We start from the raw sequence: 19,702 nt of genomic DNA, 5'->3' as shown, positions 1-19,702 counted from the left end.
TCGTGGAACAAGTAATTTATTAAAGAACAAACCACAACATATGTATATAGTTTAATTTACAGAACTGTGACTGAGAAAAATGGTGCGATTTTAAGAGTACTGAATCTAAGTCCTATTTCTGTGAAGTATAGTTGATACCGAGAACCGTTTTAGTTCAATATCAAGTACACTTGACTGAATTCACTTTCTGGGCGGTTTCCTTTAAATATTAGTCCTTATCTTTAAGACAATCTTGCAATTTTGAATCTGTAGCTTTTCATCTGGCTCGAAGAGTTAATTTCCACTTTCCTCGTAGTAACCATAAGCTAATTTTGGTGACCATACCGAGATAAATTAAAGGAACCAGGTGATAAGAATTGCCGACCTAATCATGTTAGCAGTACTGACAAACCATATTCTTTCAAGGTTACACTAAAGAGAATTTTCAATCTGATCTTGGTTCTCTTGTGCTCTCTGATAGGCGCTGACAATTCAGCAGTTATTAAATGGTCTGTCTTCCTGTTTGACTGAAACTGAATTGATCGCCATTTGTAAAGAGTGTTCCAAGACTTTGCGGACTTTAGATGCGCTGGGAAGTTTACGTAAGTGTTTTCATTTTACAAATACGTATTAATAAGAGATTCATGATTCACGTTTTCCTCCTAATGTATGACGTTAGTCGCGTATGTCCCTTGAAAGTGACCAACATAGTTTCACACCTAGTATTTCCAGGTAAGTGTGATTTATATTACTGTTGCTTCCTCACGAAATTTTTCATCAGACGTATTGCACAAGCTGTAAATTTGGGTCTTCGCCACTTCTTTTTTATCAAATAGTTGCATTACATATGGGATGTACGCTTCCTGGAAGGGACATTTTGACAAAGATGTTGGCGGGAAGGGACTTAACACATGCTTCTTCTGAAATTGCGTAACAGGTTAACATTTGACAGCAGCTAAAATTGATTTAGAAGGGACTGTTTGTTGGTTACTCCGTGACCACTATGTTCTTCGATGGATTCTAACCAATTTAGGTATTAGGTACTCCTGAAGCGATGGTAGACTGTTCCTAATCGTGAAATAGCTCGGAAACGAATGATACCTGTTTTCGGGTCAAATTATAGCATTGTATACCCCTTTTTTAAAACCATCTCGGCGGGGAGAAGAATGAGGAGCAGGAGGAAGAGGAAGAGGAAGAGGAGGAGAAAGAGGAAGAGAAGGAGGAGGAAGAAGAGGGGGAGGAAGAGGAAGAGGGAGAGAAAGAGGAGGATGAGGATAAGGATGAGGATGAGGAAGAGGAGGAAGAATAGAAAAGGAGGATGCTGATGATGAGGATGAGAGAGGAGGCAGTGTGTCCCTGTGGTTAGGGGGCCGGACTTCAAATCCAGCGTTCCGGGGTTCAAGTACCACTCTGACCACCTTTTGGGAGTTATTTTCCTGTAGCCCCAGATTGAAATCTTGGGCCACCCTTGTATTCAAAATAGCCAACTGTAGCGCCTCCTCCCAATTGCGATTATTTCTTTATTTGTTATGTTCTGTTAACAACATTTGTTTCTGATATTTTGTTTGTTTCAATATCCCCGAAAAGCCCCTCCCTTGGAGAGGGTAGTAAAGTGTTTATTTGTTTAACTTTCTAGCAACATGTTGATTGTTTGTTGCTCAGTTGGTTTACATTTCAGTGTGACTTTATTTCTACAGCTTCATACGTGTCCTTGGAGTCCGTCATCATCAATCCAAGCGGAACAATCAAGTTTAAGCACCTCAGCAAAGGTTTGAATTTGCAACGTTGATATAAGCTTGGTCAACTCTTCTTTCACTGGACTCTTTGGATGTCATAGCTCTAAACACTAGCTAAAAAGCTATGATTTGTTTGAAACTGGCAATAGCATTTGGCACTTACAAAAGTATAATTTTGCCGATTTTGTTTGTCTTACAAACAGTTCAGTTTTTAATTACGTTTTAGTTTAGTTATCGTATCCTTGATATTAAATGGTGAAAAATAACAACAGTTTTCTCCTTCCTGAATTGTCTGTTTCTACTGGCTGAGCCACCAGGCCAAATTTGCACGTTGTGCAGCCTGGCCAGCGACAACTATGTAACCTCTTCTTTTTCTGAGCGAATACTACCTAACGCCTCCCATGAAAAAGACTACAAAACTACGAAGGTTAAATGCAGGCGCCGTTCTAACTTTTGAGTTTGTGGCTGAAATCCCTCAGTTTCAACATTCAAATGAAAGCTTTAGTGGTGTTTTCCTCGGGTACTGCTTATCAGCCTATGCAACTTTTAAGTTTTTTCTTTGTGGTTTATTATTCAGCTTTACCGAAGTGAATTTATTGTGGACTCGCTTAAGATGTTAAGGTCGAACCGAGAGCTGATAACAATGGCTTACTTGTTGTCGACAAGGCCCTAGACCACGCAATTACCTTAATAAGTAATTTTGAATAATCATCAAGACAATTAATGTTTTACAACTTCCTGGACTTTTTTGTTCAAGCAAAACAAATAATTTTCTCAAGCTGTCGTCGATGAGAAATTAATGACACAAAGGAACTCTTTATTTTGTTTAAACCCCTGCTGATTCTCGTTGCTAAGCTCATTAACGTGCATCCGCATCGAGATGGAGTAGCGAAGAACGATTGTTTCATTGTGTTCCGGCTTTAAATAGAATCGATTTACACATGAATACGCCAATTTTGGTCCGTTTGGGTTCAACAGGGTTGACTGCGCCTCCCATGAGACGTCTTGCTTACTTCTATTTGAACAAAACAATAGCCAAGGGCCCATTTTAAGCGTTCCTCTGCGTTTTGCCCGGATTTTTAAGGTTCAAATCAGCGAGGTTTACGAGTTGTTTATGAGAGATCGCACCATTCACAGGAGTGTATGTTCGAGAGGAACATGGGGTTCTTCTGTGCGTTAATGTAATCGTAAACTCATCCTCCACGTATTGGATGCAAAGTGAGTTAAGCGGATTACTCTCTTAGACTAACAGAAGCCACTTATTTGCTATTAACACCTTATCCTTGAAATTGCATTTTCTGTTTGGTTATACGTAGGTGAACATTTTGATAGAGAACGATTCTCTTGTTTTGTATATTAATTAGTATCAAAGTTTGTATTCTAACTGTGTACATCTTTGTCTTGTTCGTGCAGGTTTAAACCGCGAACCCGAAATTCGTTAGACCCTTCTAATCAGGCTTCTTCTTCGAGATATATGTCCGTATTTTCTTCCATCCTATTCGACGCAATTTTGGTTATTTTAAACGTGCATAAACCACGAAATGGTCCTTTGTGAACGAAAAGAAGGATTAGTTTGCTATAAATAGTCGTTCTTTTGAACAAAGGCTGTGATGGCACTGTACAAAGACAGTTTAGCTTTGCATTAGCCATCTTTTAAATCATGTACAAAACTTGTTTACTATATCGACATCAGCGCGTTCCTTGTGCGATCGACTGTTCAGTTGATTGTCTCATTCTAAATGACCTTCGCTCCAATACTGTTACCTTAACAGTAGTTACGTAATTAGCTTGTTAAAATAATGCTATTGTGTTCCCCAGAACCCAGTGTATTGTCCTTGCGCACTCTCCTGCTGTGAGCTTTGCGCAGGCCTAAAGGATTTCTGATGACGCCCAACTCAGAGTGGCACCTAACACTATTTGAAGTATCGTACACAACACTTCTTTATTACCTCTCGGTCACACCACAGTCCAATTTAACTATTCACCATTCTACCTTTGTGTTTCGTTTTTGCTTTGTCTGTCTTTTTTGGAAAGAAGCTCGTGTTTTGAGTATCACTTACTGAAGAAGTTACAGAACTCTTGTATCTTTAATCTTGTTAACGTTTCTTTATCATAGAGATAAAATATTTGCTTTTGAAGTCAATATCACTAACTGAAATCTGTCGTTGTTTTTCCCTCAGGAATCTCTATTGATGATTTATACTTGGCTCCAGAGTACTCAAACAAATTTGCATCCGAAAAGGTAAGATAACAAATGGCCTGTAAATGAAACCACTGTCTAGTTTACAAGCATTAAAAATGATTTATTCCCTCATGGTCTGATACCCTAAGCAGATGTTTTCTTCCCTAAGGGCAATACACGAGAGGCTAAGTTACAAAATGGACTGAAAATTGTAAATTCATATCATAAAGGAAACGAAAAAGGAAGACGTGGGTTAGCACAGGAACGTACGGCTCAGTAGCTTTCAGTTTGAGTGGTCGGTTTTTAGGTATTCAACTACCACAGGCTTAAGGACTGAAAAGATGGAACCACCTTGTAAAGCATAACACACAGGACCACAGGAAAAGTACTTCTCAGTATCTTTCATTTGAACGGGCACACGACAAGGAACGATTTCATCCACAGACTCAAACGTAACAACCTCACTGCACAGCGTAATAAACTGAGTAACACAAGAACGTACCGTTGAACAGCTTGGATTAATATGGTCGCATGTTAGGATACTCAAACGTCAGCACCACCCTCTACAGCGTAATAAACAGCGCCGTAAGAAAGTAGCTGTTAGTAGCTTTCGCCTGGGTAGTCAACCTTGATGATTTGAACTGAGATAAGGTAACTCAAAGTTTAATTACTCAGCTAGCCTGCGCGGAGACGCGAACTAGAAGACGTCTGTGCGCAAACTATTCAGTTACTTGATCAGAATGAAAGATTCTGGAAGTCGTGATGTTAATCTTGTGTAAATCACAAAATGAAAGTCTGAAGGTTAAGGATCAAGGCCAATTTAATTAAAATATTGCCCATTTACCTAAGTAAATTGAGGCATTCTAATGACTGCAATTCATAATAAGGTATCAAAAGCACTTAAACGTCTTATCCGGTTTCTGCCAACTATTAGAAAGGCGGTGCTAGCTACTGAAGCTAAAAGCCTTTTAAAATGTTAATGTTTGTTCCATTTCCGAACTGAGCAATATTAAACATAATTCGTAAATTCCACGATGAGTGCTTCCGAAAAAACAAATGTGATCAAACTCGTTGAAGTGCGTTCGCGTCAGGAATTGTAAATTCAAGCAGGGATTGTAAGAATTAACATCGGGACAAACCTTAAACACGGTCGCATCTGTTGGATATTCGTGGATTTAGCCCTCTGGTTTCATGAAACGTTAAGCATTTGATTGGAATGTTAATTTAGCGTGACATTCCTTCGATAATTAGACCCGATTCTTGCTTACGAAGGTATCGGTATATATGTTTCATGTGTAAGAGTTTGTGCCTTCAAACTGAAAATGTATGCAGCTGCTGTCTATTTTTGTGTTACCTGGTCTTCGAAATATCGCTTGTTTTTCTTTTTACATTGAGCTAGTGTGCATAAAAGACGTTTATTTAACCACAAGCGTTCGCGCTTCGCGCTTGGCTAAATAAATGTCTGTTTACGCAGGCCAACATTGAGAGAACTTATTAGTTTCGAAAGTACTCATTCAGTTGCACATTGCAAGGATAGACGAGTCACTTAGCTCAGCCAAACCATTTCCCTAAAAAATTCAGTGTAAACTGTTTATCTATTACCGAGGAAGATTTTCGGTTCTGGACTGAATTAAAGGTAACTATCGCTTGCTTTCCTTTTTACGCTGATAACGTATGTTATTTAGAAATATATTTATTTATTCATTTTTTAGTAATAGCGAGGCAGGTATCTTTGGCACAGGTGTCTCCCTCAGTTTGTACCCATCCCGTGTTACTGCGTAATAAATAGGAACTGGGAGTTGATCAGAAGTGATTCTATTCGCAAGATGGTCTTATTTATCCTGACCACTTGCGATTGAGTGGGACGTGTTATACCGCATTTCTTTGAAACTTGATGTCGCCGATATTGCTTCAGTATTACTCACAAAATGCGTTTATTCTGTTTGTAAACTTTTGTATTGTTCCGGTCTTTTAAAGTGGATCGTGTGTTTAAATGGTTATATATCAAAACCTGTCAATAACTTGGGAATGTATTCATAGTTATAAATCCATAACACTCAGTTTTGTCGAGCCATCTTAGGAAACTCGTCGATTGAGGAATTTTAAGTCGTGTGACCATAAACTTGCAGTTTTCGTCGCTAGCTATCACTTGATGTTTTAAGTAAAAACTGATTGTTGCTTTGCTTTCGTCTGAGTGACTTCACTTTTATTTGGTGCATATACTGTGGCCAAAGTAATAAATTTCTTATTCATTTTAATACTGCAAATAATGAATCTTCCCATGAGGTCTGAAGACGATCTTTGAAGTTGAAAGACGAAATTATTATTAAAAAGAATAGCAACTTCTCTATTATAGCAAGAGCAAGAGTTAAACTGACATTTGTAAGCCCATTATGCCGACCGTATCGACGTTGTGTTTTCTGAGCTGTGAGTTTCCTAATTAATTTTTATTTTGACCTCAGCCAAAATTTAAAATTTCGTTTCTTTATAGTTGCTCTTCTAAAACTCGCACATTGAGTGAGCATATTTTAAGATCGATCTCTATGGATGATAAATTGAAGTGGGAATCTCAGCTTATCACGAAAGAAATCTGGAAGGTTCATGTTTCAGGGAGCCAAAATGTTGAGCTGATATAGTGAGAATAAAAACACGAATATGGACGTAAAGCACAAGCACGTTAGCATACATATTAAAAAGACATTATTGGACTGTGGTCCCAACAGGATTCGAAGGTGTTGATACTCATCCTTAATTGAAAGGATTTCTACTGCCTAAAAACAATTGGTAATTATATTTGGGGAGATATGGTGATTTCAATTGTTTCGAAAACTACTCAGCGCATCTGGAGTCTTCTCCTGCAAAAACTGTCCTTCCAGATTTTGAATAAGTCCATTTCGAACTTGTTCAAACTTAACACACAAAACCAATTCTTAAACTCGTCGCGATAGATCAGCCATGGGATTAGGTGCCGAAAAACTCAAAGAAATAACGAGCGAAATGCAAGCAAGCTAGCAATGGCAGGCAAAGCAGTTTCCCCTGAAATTTCCTGAAGGCGCCCCCTCATCAAACTTTGCAGATAAACCGCTGACCAGCCCCAGGCTCGAATTTAACTTAGACTAAATGATGTTTGGCCACAAAAAATTTTCAAAGAACTTTTCAAGGAAACAGTGGAGGAAAGTTTGCTCGTGTGGAGCCATAGTTGCAGCTATTTAGTAAGTCGCATTTCAGCGATGTCGAAAGTTCGTCAGCCCGATAACCAAACAAAAACAAGCAGTATACAGCTGTCTCGACAAAGGTTGTCCAAAAAAAGCGTAGAAGCGTACGCGACAATGCCGAAAGAAAGGCTGGGAATACCCATTTTAGTTTGCTGGGTGATAAGCGTAGGAGTTGAGCAGTGCGCGGATTCGATTCTAACTTGAGTTGTGCCCAACGTGACTGATAATGCAAGATTGAAACAACAGTATGATGTTCAGTGATAGGGAAAATTGCAGGAACTCTGTGTCTGCTGTTGACACCATGAAATATCGACAAATACTGGAAAACTTTGTTAACTTTGATCAAAACAGTGATTGAAAAATTATCATATTGTTGAGCCGGAAGGCAGCCAGATAATTTATCAGTTTACCTCGGTCGAATATGTAGCAAATGAATTGTTGCCAGATTTGTGTGATGTCCCCAAAATGATAGCACTTTGTTTGTACCGATTTGAGCAAAGAATGTGAATCTAAGCTATTCATCTACAGGAGCCGGTGTATGTCCAGTTTTGCGTTCTCTAGTAAACAGCAAGTAAAAAATCCCATTGGGAGTAATCAATAAAGGATAATTATCTCTTGAATTGAAATCCTACTAGCAGTAATTTAAAATTTATTCAATTTCAAATCAATGCAGGTTCAAACTTTTCGTGATTCAGTTAAGCACTTATCTAGACGACTCAATATAGCTACTGTCATTCGTTCATCCATTTGCAGTATCAGGCTAAGCGTACTCGTGCAAGTCTTGACTTGCATTGTTTAACCATGTTATGTAAACAAACATTTCTCTTAGCAGTATTTTTCAACTTTTTTCAAGAGCGACTCGTCAACTGATGCAATATCAGGCGGTGCGATCGCTAACACCCTGGCAGTGACACTACGGGGGGTTCAGTCTGTTAGAACAAAGTTCAGAATGTTTGTAAGCGGAAATCGAATTCCTCCATTGAGATATTGAGTTCATTGAACACATACATATCAACTGAGCCCTGACTACCTCAGATTTTGAACTGAACATTTCTTTTGACGTTTTGGATCAATGTTCATTCATTTGTCAACTGTCTATCTCCAACTCAGTGTGTTTGGCCTCATCAACAGAGTTGAAAACGTAGTTTGACCACCGTAAAGGGATTCGAGTGCTGACCTTTGAGCGTTAGCCCTTCATCAGAGCAAACAAGGGTTAACACTCGAAAAGGCCAGCACTCGAATCTCTTTTTGGTGGCTAAATTACCCTTATCAATTCTGTCGATAAAACCAAACATTCGTTTCCACTTCCCACCGACGCAGCACAACAGTTTGTCTAGAAACACTGACAGTAACCCTTTATTCATCTCAAACTTGGTCAACACGAATGACGCGTAAAACAAGTAATTAAGAAGGCGAATATTACAGGCATACAAAGACCTACAGAACAGACTGGAAATAGCGATAAACACTAGATGCAGTATGTGTTTGTGGTAGAGGAAAATGACACGAACGTTGACATGATTGCCATTATCTTCGGGTACATACTTCCGTTAACCTTCAGAGTTTGTCATGGCGAAATGTTCCTGTATTGCAACTTGCGAAAAATGTCTTCCTTAGTCATGCGCAAATCAGCGAATTTCCGTCTTTCACATATTGCGCGTCACTTTGTTAACAAACGTCAGAAAAACTGAATTTCAGGGTGCTACTCTATTTTAAGAAAAATGCAAAATGTCTTCATTCTTCGGGCGGAAATAACCTGATTGCGTTCATCACGATGTTAACAAAAGCAAAAGTAAATTCTACACAGGCTGTGAAGAAAACGGAATTGAGGGCTTTTGGCAAACAGGTGTCGTAAAACGTCTTCCTTCCTCCGACGGAAATAAACCAATTGTTGTCATAATTAAGATAGTGCACGTCATGATGTTTGCAAACATATGAAGCAAAAAGTTTTTGAAGAGCTGGTAAAGAAAACGACTTCCTTTAAGGAAATCGAATTTTCCTCAACGATATAGTGCGCTCGTAGACACGATGGTATTTCAGCTGTTAAGTAGTAGAACAAACTAGTGTAAGCGATGAAAATTCCAGATCAAAGAAAATTCAAGTTTGTGAACGCTTTGTAAGTATCCTTTCCGTCTCTTCGGTGTAAGTATTTCCTTTATTTTGTTTGAATACACATTCAAGAACTTATTAGTTTCGAAAGTACTCATCGCACATTGCAAGGATAGACGAGTCACTTAGCTCAGCTAAACCATTTCCTTAAAAAATTCAGTGTATACTGTTTACCTATTACCGAGGAAGATTTTCCGTTCTGGACTGACTTAAAGGTAAATATCGCTTGTTTTCCTTTTTTTCGCTGATAACATATGCTATCTAGAAATGTATTTATTCATTCATTTTTTTAGTAATAGCAGTGCAGGTATCTTTGACATAGGCATCTCCCTCAGTTTGTACCCATCCCGTGTTACTGCGTAATAAATAGGAACTGGGAGTTGATCAGAAGTGATTCTATTTCCAAGATGTTCTTATTTATCCTGACCATTTGCGATTGTGTGCGACGTGTTATACCGCATTTCTTTGAAATTTGATGTCGCCGATATTGCTTCAGTATTACTCACAAAATGCGTTTATTCTGTTTGTAAACTTTTGTATTGTTCCAGTCTTTTAAAGTGGATCGTGTGTTTAAATGCTGATATATCAAAACCTGTCAATAACTTGGGAATGTTTCATGGTTATAAATCCATAACACTCAGTTTTGTCGATCCATCTTAGGAAACTCGTCGATTGAGGAATTTTAAGTCGTATGACCATAAACTTTTAGTTTTCGTCGCTAGCTATCACTTTATGTTTTAAGTAAAAACTGATTGTTGCTTTGCTTTCGTCTGAGTGACTTCACTTTTATTTGGTGCATATACTGTGGCCAGAGTAATAAATTTCTTATTCACTTTAATACCGCAAATAATAAATCTTCCCATGAGGTCTGAAGACCATCTTTGAAGTTGAAAGATGAAATCATTATTAAAAAGAATAGCAACTCCATTGGAGCTAAAGCAAGAGTTAAACAGACATTTGTAGGCCCATTCTGCCGACCATATCGACGTTTTGTTTTCTGAGCTGCGAGTTTCCTGTGATAGGTAAATTAATTTTTTTTTGACCTCAGTCAAAATTTAAAATTTCTTTTCTTTATAGTTGCTCTTCCAAACCTCGCACAATGAGTGGGCATATTTTAAGATTGATCCTTATAGAAGATAAATTGAAGTGAGAATCTCAGCTTATCCGAAAGAAATCTGGAAGGGCCATGTTTAGGAGCCAAAATGTTGAGCTGATATAGTGAGAATAAAAACACGAACTATGAACATAAAACACAAAAACGTTAGCATATATAATAAAAAGACATTATTAGACTGTGGTCCCGACAGGATTCGAAGGTGTTGATACTCATCCTTAATTGAAAGGATTTCTACTGCCTAAAAACAATTGGTAATTATATTTCAGGAGATATGGTGATTTCAATTGTTTTGAAAACTACTCGGTGCATCTGGAGTCTTCTCCTGCAAAAACTGTCCTTCCAGATTTTGAATAAGTCCATTTCGAACTTGTTCAAACTTAACACACAAAACCAATTCTTAAACTCGTCGCGATAGATCAGCCATGGGATTAGGTGCCAAAAAACTCAAAGAAATAACGAGCGAAATGCAAGCAAGCTAGCAATGGCAGGCAAAGCAGTTTCCCCTGAAATTTCCTGAGGGCGCCCCCTCATGCAGATGAACCGCTGACCAGCTGCTGGCTCGAATTTAACTTAGCCTAAATAATGTTTGGCCACAAAAAAATTTCAAAGAACTTTTCAATGAAACAATGCAGGAAAGCTTGCTCGCGTGGAGCCATAGTTGCAGCTATTTAGTAAGTCGCATTTCAGCGATGTCGAATTTCATTCAAGCCCCGAAAGAGCTGGCAAAAATCGAAGTTCGTCAGCCAAATAACCACACAAAAACAAGCAGTATATTCATAGTTTAGTTTGCTGGGTCAGTGATTAGCCTAGCAGTTGAGCAGTGCGCGGACTCGATTCTAACTGAGTTGTGCACAACGTGACTGAAAATGCAAGCTTGAAACAATAGTATGACGCTCAGTGATACGAAAAATAGTTCAGCGGGCACTTTGTGGTTTCTGTTGACACCAGGAAATATCGACAAATACTGGAAAACTCTGTTAAATTTGATCAAAACTGTGATTAAAAAAGTATCATATCTTTTGACGTTTTGCCCAGTCTTCATTCATTTGCAACTGTCTATCTAAAACTCAGTGGGTCAGTTATTAAAAGACTGTTTAGACAGGGTTTAACAAAACCATGTTCTAAGCCATTTTCAAGTTTGCCAACAGCCATATTTAAACATTGTCTGCTGACTCTCTGCTGCGTACGGTAACAAGAAGGCTTGCAACCAGAAAACTATTTATCTACCCAAAATAACCACTTATAAACAGATTTGGAGGCCCATTGATTGTCATAAGCCGCGGCCTAAGTTAGACTCTGTTTAAATAACTGGCCCAGTATGTTTGGTCTCAGCAGAGTTGAAAAAGTAATTTGACCACCGTAAAGGGATTCGAGTGCTGACGTTTCGAACGTTAGCCCTTCGTCAGAGCAAACAAGGGCTAATGCTCGAAAAGGCCAGCACTCGAATCTCTTTACGGTGGTCAAAATTAACTTATCAACTCTGTTGATAAAACGAAACATTCATGTCCACTCTCCCACCGACACAGCACAACAGTTTCTTTAGAAACACTGACAGTAATCCTCTATTCGTCTCAAACTTGGTCGACACGAATGACGCGTAAAACAAGTAACTAAGAAGGCGAATACTACATAAAAAGACCTACAGGGAAGACTGGAAATAGCGATAAACACTAGATGCAATATGTGTTTGTGGTAGAGGAACATGACACGAACGTTGACACGATTCCCATTATCTCCGGGTACATACTTCCGTTAACCTTGAGAGTTCGTCATGGCGAAATGTTCCTGTATTGCAAACAAGCGAAAAATGTCTTCCTTTATAGTCATGCGCAAATCAGCGAATTTTCGTCTTTCACATATTGCGCGTCACTTTGTTAACAAAGGCATAACGTTTTCAGTCAGGTGATGGAAAAAACTGAATTTTAGGGTGCTACTTAATTTAAAAAAAAACTGCAAAATGTCTTCATTCTTCGGGCGGAAATAACATGATTGCGTTCATCACGATGAAAAAGTCAATTCTACACAGGTTGTGAAGAAAACGGAATTGAGGGCTTTTGGCAAACAAGTGTCGTAAAACGTCTTCCTTCCTCCGAGGGAAATAAACCAATTGTTCTCATTAAGATAGTGCACGTCATGATGTTTGCAAACACATGAAACATAACGTTTTTCAAGAGCTGGTAAAGAAAACGACTTCCTTTAAGAAAATCGAATTTTCCTCAACGATATAGTGCGCTCGTAGACACAATGGTATTTCGGCTGTTAAATAGTGAAACAAACTATTACAACCAATGAAAACTCAACACCAAAGAAAATTCAAGTTTGTGAACGCTTTGTTAGTATCCTTTCCTTCTCTTTGGTGTAAGTATCTCCTTTATTTTGTTTGAATACACACGTTTTTTCCACCATTTAAAATTGTCCCATTTCTGAGGCTCGAAATGGTTCTTTTCGCCTGAAGATGACAAAATTGTGTTGTTGTCAAATGCGCATCTTTTAGTTATTTGGCAGTTTATAACCCAAATGTGTAAAGATTGCAGAATGGAAGAAAAAGAACCTCACTTGACAAACTTCCTGTGTGAGTCTGTGTAAAGTCAACTTGTAACAGGAAAATACCTGAAAACACGTTGCTAAGCTTTGCTAATTTAACAAAACATTTGTACTTACAACAGTATGTGGCTCTTGGTCCTTGTTAGTATACTGTCCTGCAGAAAACGAATCTAATAAACATTCACTCTTAGAAGTCTTAACGACGATTATTGAATTCTCCATTGAGTTTCATTTAGTTGCGCATGTCAAACCAACGACCCGGCTTTTAAACTACAAAAGTAAAAGTTTTATTAAATTAACTCCTGGTTGGATAATAAACTTAATCCTCAGTATTAACCATATTCAGTTATGCATAAAGTTTCTATGAATTTTTGTCTCTTCCAGTTTCAAAAAACTGTCCGTGGTATTGGCGAGGTTTACCTTTAGCTGTTTCGGCTAAATCAGTTTCCATCATATCTTTTAATATCTATATTTCATGCATCACAGGCCAGTTGAGATCAATTCTGTGTGCGAGACAGAAATGCATAAATTACACTGATTGCAAAACGAAGACTGATCTTATTGTTTCTTAAGAAAAGGTTCTTAACTATAATTAAAACTGTATTTACTGACAATGCACGCGGTACAGACTACGCAGTTTGATAATGGATCCTTATTGTCTTCTGACGTCACGGAATAGCTTATTTGGCCATTTTTTTTTGCCAAGAGTCACAATTTTAAGTCATGCAATGGGATCCTAGCTTTTGAGTCTGCGGATGAAATCCTAAGGTGTGACCATTCACACGAAAGCTGTTGATCGTCACGATCCTGTGGTGCTGTAAGTTTTTTTTTAAGTTTTCTAAAGCGAGAATGTTAGACAACACATTTGTAGTGAGCGACCTCCAGGAGTCGATGAATGGATGCGAGAAAGCCGGATAATTGTGATTAAGTGACGTCATGGATGCACGGATGCATGGAATTCATTGGCTCTATCAAATGTCAAGATTTATATAATAATTTCGATTTGACAATTGTGATGCAGATTCTGAAAAAACGGGACAAAGTTCCGCAGCATTTTCTAAATGATAAACAATCCTCCATTCAAAAGGCCAACTCATTGTGCAAAGCGGTCTTATCAGATTTTGATCAACGGGGAAATCTCTTAGAAGCTTACTAAGGAGAGCTCCATTCTGATGTCTGAGGTACATTTAGCGACCAACGGGTGTCACTTCTTAAATACCTGTTCTCAGTACTAGTGTTGCACAGGCTGACAAATGAACCACATTTTGATTGATGTAGTTCTCACACCATACCTAGTCTGATTTCAGGTATACCTTGTCTGATACGATAGAACTTGCTTATTATTATGTGTTTAGAACTCTACTCAAAGTGACCCTCAGCCGTCTTAATCTCGAATCTATACAACAGGGACGCTTGCTTCAATAATTAAAGGTTATCTTAAGTTAACGTCAAGCTACAATAATTGTAGGATGTTTAGCAGTGTAATTGCAACCTTGGAGGTAGTGGGCCCTCAATGAACCAACCGCTTCATTCTTTTTATCGGTTGCCGTCTATTGAATAGCCCACCCCTCCCCCCCACAGTGTATTAGGGACGTTAGTTGTGATGAGTTGTGATAATATTTACATTAGTAACTAAAGTAAGCTACGGTCATATTATGATGTAAACTTCAAATGCATTTCTTGCAACTACCACTTACCGGTAGGTGATTTTTTTCGTATATTTTCTTTTAAAAATAGTTAGTCTCTGTCGACTTATTTAATATATTTTTTGTTTGTTTCACATGCACACGCGTACAGTTTTGTAACGAGCCCACAACCTTCATTAATACAATCAACTCTCTCAAAGCGACCACTTCTCGTAAGCGACCACCTCTCGTAAGCGACCACTTCGTACACAACCGTTTTGTTTCTTAGTTAAATACTGTTTTAAGAGCTCTCTCGTAAGCGACCACCACTCAAATTTCTAAGGGACCGCGACCACTTTTTAGGCCAGAAATTTGACATATTCTTTTGTTTTCTGTTTCCAGTAAGCCACCACCCAACATATTCGCGTATGATCTGAGTAAATAATTACTCAGAAGCAACAAAAGTTCAATTTTTAATGACGCTACCGCGAAAAACTGACAGTTTACAGACAGAGAAGATTACTATAATTAGATCTGTAGGTAAATGGGAATTGTTACAGTGATCTGTTCCAAAATGTTACACAAAGTTTCGTCAGAAGAACGAAAAGATGTGAAAAAATCAAATAAATTAGTTTCTTTTTGCCTAATGTTAGCTGCTGGAGTAATATTTTTAGGTAATTAATTTATCAGTCCAGCATTAGGCTTATTTTATTTATCTTTCCCGTAAGCGACCATGGCCACCTCCCGTAAGCGACCACTTTGTCGTGCACCAAGGGTGGTCGCTTACGAGAGAGTTGACTGAACTTATACTTAAAAATTCCGCGTTCTTAACGAGCAGTCGTGTCTTACTCTGAAGTTAACTTGAGTTAACCTAACTCAGTCAAGAACTTATGTGAACTCAACTTAACCGACTGCAATGCAAATCAAACTACAAGCACTTCGTGGCGTTTTTCTTTGTTACCATTGAAGGTTGTGATAAGCATTGATTTTTCCTTATTATGTCAAAAGAAAGACAGGTGTCCGATACATTGAGAATAAAGGAACTTGTCTTAAAACATTAACAAAGGAACTATGAAACATGAAATTAATTCTATGAAAGAAATGTGTGGTGCATAAATAATAGTTGTATTTTTTCAGTCGGGAAAAAAAATCTCAGTTCTCCCAATAGTTACCGAGTTCGGATGCTCTCTAACTCTAGGTTCCCACGTTTTTCCTGTAGCTCAATGGTAGAAGGTCTTAGGTTCAACTCTTGATAAGCCTGCGAACGCAGACGTATTTCCGTCTGTCGCTTCTCTCCGACGGAGAGAAGCGACAGCCGGAAATACGTCTGCGTTCGTAGGCGAACTCTTGATAGGAGCACACGGATTTCCTTTTACCTAGTACGCCCGTTTCACTCACTGAATAATACATCATTCTCACGAAATTAATTCTTGAAATTTCTTTTCAGCTTAAAAACTTTCTTTCTCGCCATCTCAAATTATTCGAAAGAAGGTGGCTAACGCTTTGTTGAAACACTTCCTTTTATCTCCTGGAGTGTTTCACAGTTACTTTTCATTTCAACTTTTTCAATCCTGAGTCAAAGAAGTGAATCAGTAAGATAATCAGTTAGTTCTACACTTTTTTAGCCTGAGGATTAATCATAGAGACTGACCCTTGAATTGAAATTTACTGTGCCTTTCTGTGCTGCTGTTTATTATGATGTACAAAGCGTTTTTCCCTTTCGAGTCTGTGGATGAAACCATAAAGTGTGACTAAATGAAAGTTACGAAGGAGTACTGTTTTTGCGGTGCTGTTTATTCTGCTAAACAATGTGCTTCTTACTTTTGCGTCCGTCGATTTATTTTTATTTCATTTGATCTTGCCATTTGGAACACAATTTACAAACAAAGCCAAGAAAATGAAACGGCGAAGAAACCAAAACGTAACCGCGAGATTTATGAAAAATTAGGTTTCCTTTCAAGATTGACGATTGAATCCTAAAGTCCTAAAGAAATCTAACTGAAAGCCCGTAGCTGTTCTTAATACGATGGTGCTGTTTTTATCCCCTGACAATTCTCAAAAGGCATCTTTCGTTTTCTATTTTTCTTCTTGTCGTGTCTGTAACAGCTCTGTCCTTTTGTTCCACCCGGCCGCGCATTGAGTCACTTTTCCCTTTTGTCCGACCAAAACGGCTCATAGCGCATAACAATAGCAAAGCATTTGTGCGTATAAAAGGTTCGGCGGGTATGCAGTGTCACTGTTTTGCATTCAAAACTATTCAAACACAGCTCGAGTATCTGATCTTGTCTAAAACGAACTGGAAAAGATCTGTATGTAAGGTCTACAATCTGTAAAACTTGAATTTCTCGCGCTCAGCGTCTTCGAACCTCCGTCTCGGTTGTTTACTTGCGCAAAGAAACGACGGAATTTACATTTTTCATTGAGTGCGGTTTGTTTGTCTGTTAAGTGGCTGTCAAGCGACCGCCGTCAAATTGCACAAGATTTATGGTTTTTGCTCTCAACTTTTAAACCCCTTTGGCGCGTTGCTGCGAAACAAACTACTCTTCACAAGTATATTTGGTAAGTGAGCGAGGCAAACCTCACATTTTTTTTCTTAACGGATATTTTTGCCTTCAATTGCAGCGTATATAAACCAAGTCGTTTGTAAACGATGTGTGCCACACAACGTTTACAAACGACTTGTCAAAAATTGTTTTTTTGAGTTTGAGCAGCCGTTGTCGTGTCCATATGTTGTAAACATAACGTTAGCTTAAGAAGTAATGGGCAAACCATAATTTGTTATTACATTTACCTTAAACAATTGGCATCAGTGTACCATAGTTTACCGTTCAGCGTTGTGCGCGTGGCGCTTCATAGCATAGTTCACGAATGTATACTCTCATACGAGTGTTACTTATCGAAAATGTAACTTTAAATGAAAAGCAATGATAGAAAAACTTCCAGTAAACTTTTCAGATATATCAACCATTCAAATAATGTTGATTCAATCTGAAGCTTACGCAACCATGACTTCACAAAGCCTTAAACGCTGAATCTAATAAAGTTTGCAACATTTCGCAGCGAAATCAAAAAAATTCTCAGTACGGCCTACTAGAGTGTAGCGTTGTAAAAGCTTCTTTAAATTTTCTTCGTCCAATTTCTATTGAATAGAGTATAAACTGTTCAGGAATTTTTTTTTTAAATTTTACTCAGCTAGTCGACGGAGTTACCTAAAAATAACTCCTTTTATTACTCGATTGTTCAGCTTATCAGCTCGTTTTGTTTTTTCCGGCCGCCTCGCTTTCTTTTCTCACGGAATGTCGAATCACTCCCCAAAGCGTCAGTCAAGTGCCTTATTCAATTGCGGTTTATTACGGTACTTACCCTCCGTTTTGTGGCCTACAGAAAAAGCGTCTTATATCATTTGGGAATTTTAAAGGTTATTAGAATAGTGTGTTTTTCGTGTTTCTACGAGCGATTTGCGGCTAATTGCTTTATTGCAATCAACGTAATCAACAAGTATTTAATTTACTTTCATCTAATTTAAAATATTAAACTGAACTAATCAATAAACTCTCAGACTAAACTTTTAAGATATTGTTCGTCCGTGATCGGTATTGCATGTGAACCTAAAAAATATCAATATCCTCGCTATTGTCTCTTAAGTTCGTGGCAATACTGGTCTTTTCTTTTCCTTGTTTGTGGTCAGTCGTTTCTGTTTGTCTGCTGAAAACTACTCAACATCGACAAGAATCGTCTTAAACTTAAATTGTAATCCAAATTCCAATGTTGCAAAATATGGGAATACAGAAAGCTTTCGTTGGAGTGGTCACACATCATCAAAGACTCACAATTTTAGAACATTCGAGTCTAAATGAAATCGTTAAGTACACGTGATCGTTCAGGTAAAAGCTATTTAGCGAACGTTTGCGCCAAGACTTTCACAAAGATTTTCTAGCAGATGCGCCTCAATCGTCTCATTTTTCGTACTCTCTTCGTAACCGCAATCGCCCTTCAATGTGTAAATGTAAAATTCATGAGCGCAGCTTTATTCTAACCTTGTGCTCCAGTGCACGTGGCTTGTAAATGTTTATCTTTTGACAATAATTGTAATTTGTTGATAGCTTTAACTGGGCTTTACGATTTGGGACTGAGAATAGCCGTGTTATTTAGATCTCTACCTTTCTGCAATGTTAACACCAGACTTGAAATTCCCGCATTTTTATCTATTTTGCTCTTTGTAACGGAGCCGTTAATTTCACTTCATAGTACTCTGACTCGACTCAGTCGAAAGACTGCGATGTGCTTTTATATGATGTGAATAAACGAATTTTCTTTCTTCTTCTTTCTTTCTTCACATGGGCTCAAGTGGAGATACATTCCTTTTGCCTGTCCAATGTTATCGTTTTGGGGTCCAATTTGTTTACGTTGCCCGAAATTTTTGAAAATCACCCTAAATTCCTCCTAGGCAGACTTCAATGATAAAATTATTTCTTCACAGCGATTCAAATGGTGCCACAAAAATAATTTTTCTTCAAACCTCTTTTTTCTCAATACTCTGCCTTGAGTGTTAACATTTTCTCTCTTCACAGACATGCGTGTTCAGCCTGGCTGCAACCCTGTGGTCAGCGGCTGACTGGCGGCTGACAGAGGCGCAGAAGCCGTCATTAAGTCCCAGATTCCAAGAGCTGCTAGTATCTATGACAGACGATGTACCGGACGCTAGGCCAGGCTTATATGACGTACTACAAGTAAGTGATCCACACCTGCGCATCTTTGGTGATAGTCTTCTGCGCAGCCGTTGTATGCCGGGGTCACTATGCAACACTTTTACTCACAAACGTTACCAAACAAATCCCGAAGACTCCTTCCAAATAATAAGCAATCTTAGATATAAGCCCATGGAACATTAGGCTTTGCTGTTTTAGGTTTAGCTTAGTATTTGAATTTGTTTTTACTAAGCAAGCACAAACTAAATTGAAAACAAAATGCACCCCGAAAGCAAGCCCTCTCCGAAAATAAATTATCCCTTATCAATTTTACCACTTTGACACAGGTTTCATCAGCAATTTTCTCTTCAGTTATTTATTTTAGCCTTAGGACACACAGCTCAAACATTTGTTGATCAATTGCTGTTCAACAATCGTTGACTGTCAGTGATAGGCAGTTAAACACGTTGAAGGTTGGTGGAATGGTGCCTGGGGCGACACAACAAA

At 38.3% G+C, this 19,702-nt stretch overlaps 1 protein-coding gene across 1 annotated transcript in view; it reads left to right on the top strand.

Annotated features, from left to right (window-relative positions):
• LOC146465793 (uncharacterized) overlaps nucleotides 1-19,702 on the top strand; it is a 60,514-nt gene that overhangs the window by 11,007 nt on the left and 29,805 nt on the right. Inside the window, exons 3-6 of the mRNA XM_085128015.1 lie at nucleotides 461-581; nucleotides 1,677-1,748; nucleotides 3,896-3,957; nucleotides 19,079-19,237. Coding sequence (XP_084984141.1) covers nucleotides 461-581; nucleotides 1,677-1,748; nucleotides 3,896-3,957; nucleotides 19,079-19,237 — 414 coding nt within the window. The remainder of the gene's footprint in view (nucleotides 1-460; nucleotides 582-1,676; nucleotides 1,749-3,895; nucleotides 3,958-19,078; nucleotides 19,238-19,702) is intronic.

Source organism: Pavona decussata, unplaced genomic scaffold, assembly GCF_977016875.1.
Source record: "Pavona decussata unplaced genomic scaffold, jaPavDecu1.1 SCAFFOLD_155, whole genome shotgun sequence".
Classification (NCBI taxonomy): Eukaryota; Metazoa; Cnidaria; class Anthozoa; order Scleractinia; family Agariciidae; genus Pavona; species Pavona decussata.
This window is presented reverse-complemented; position numbering and strand designations above follow the sequence as displayed.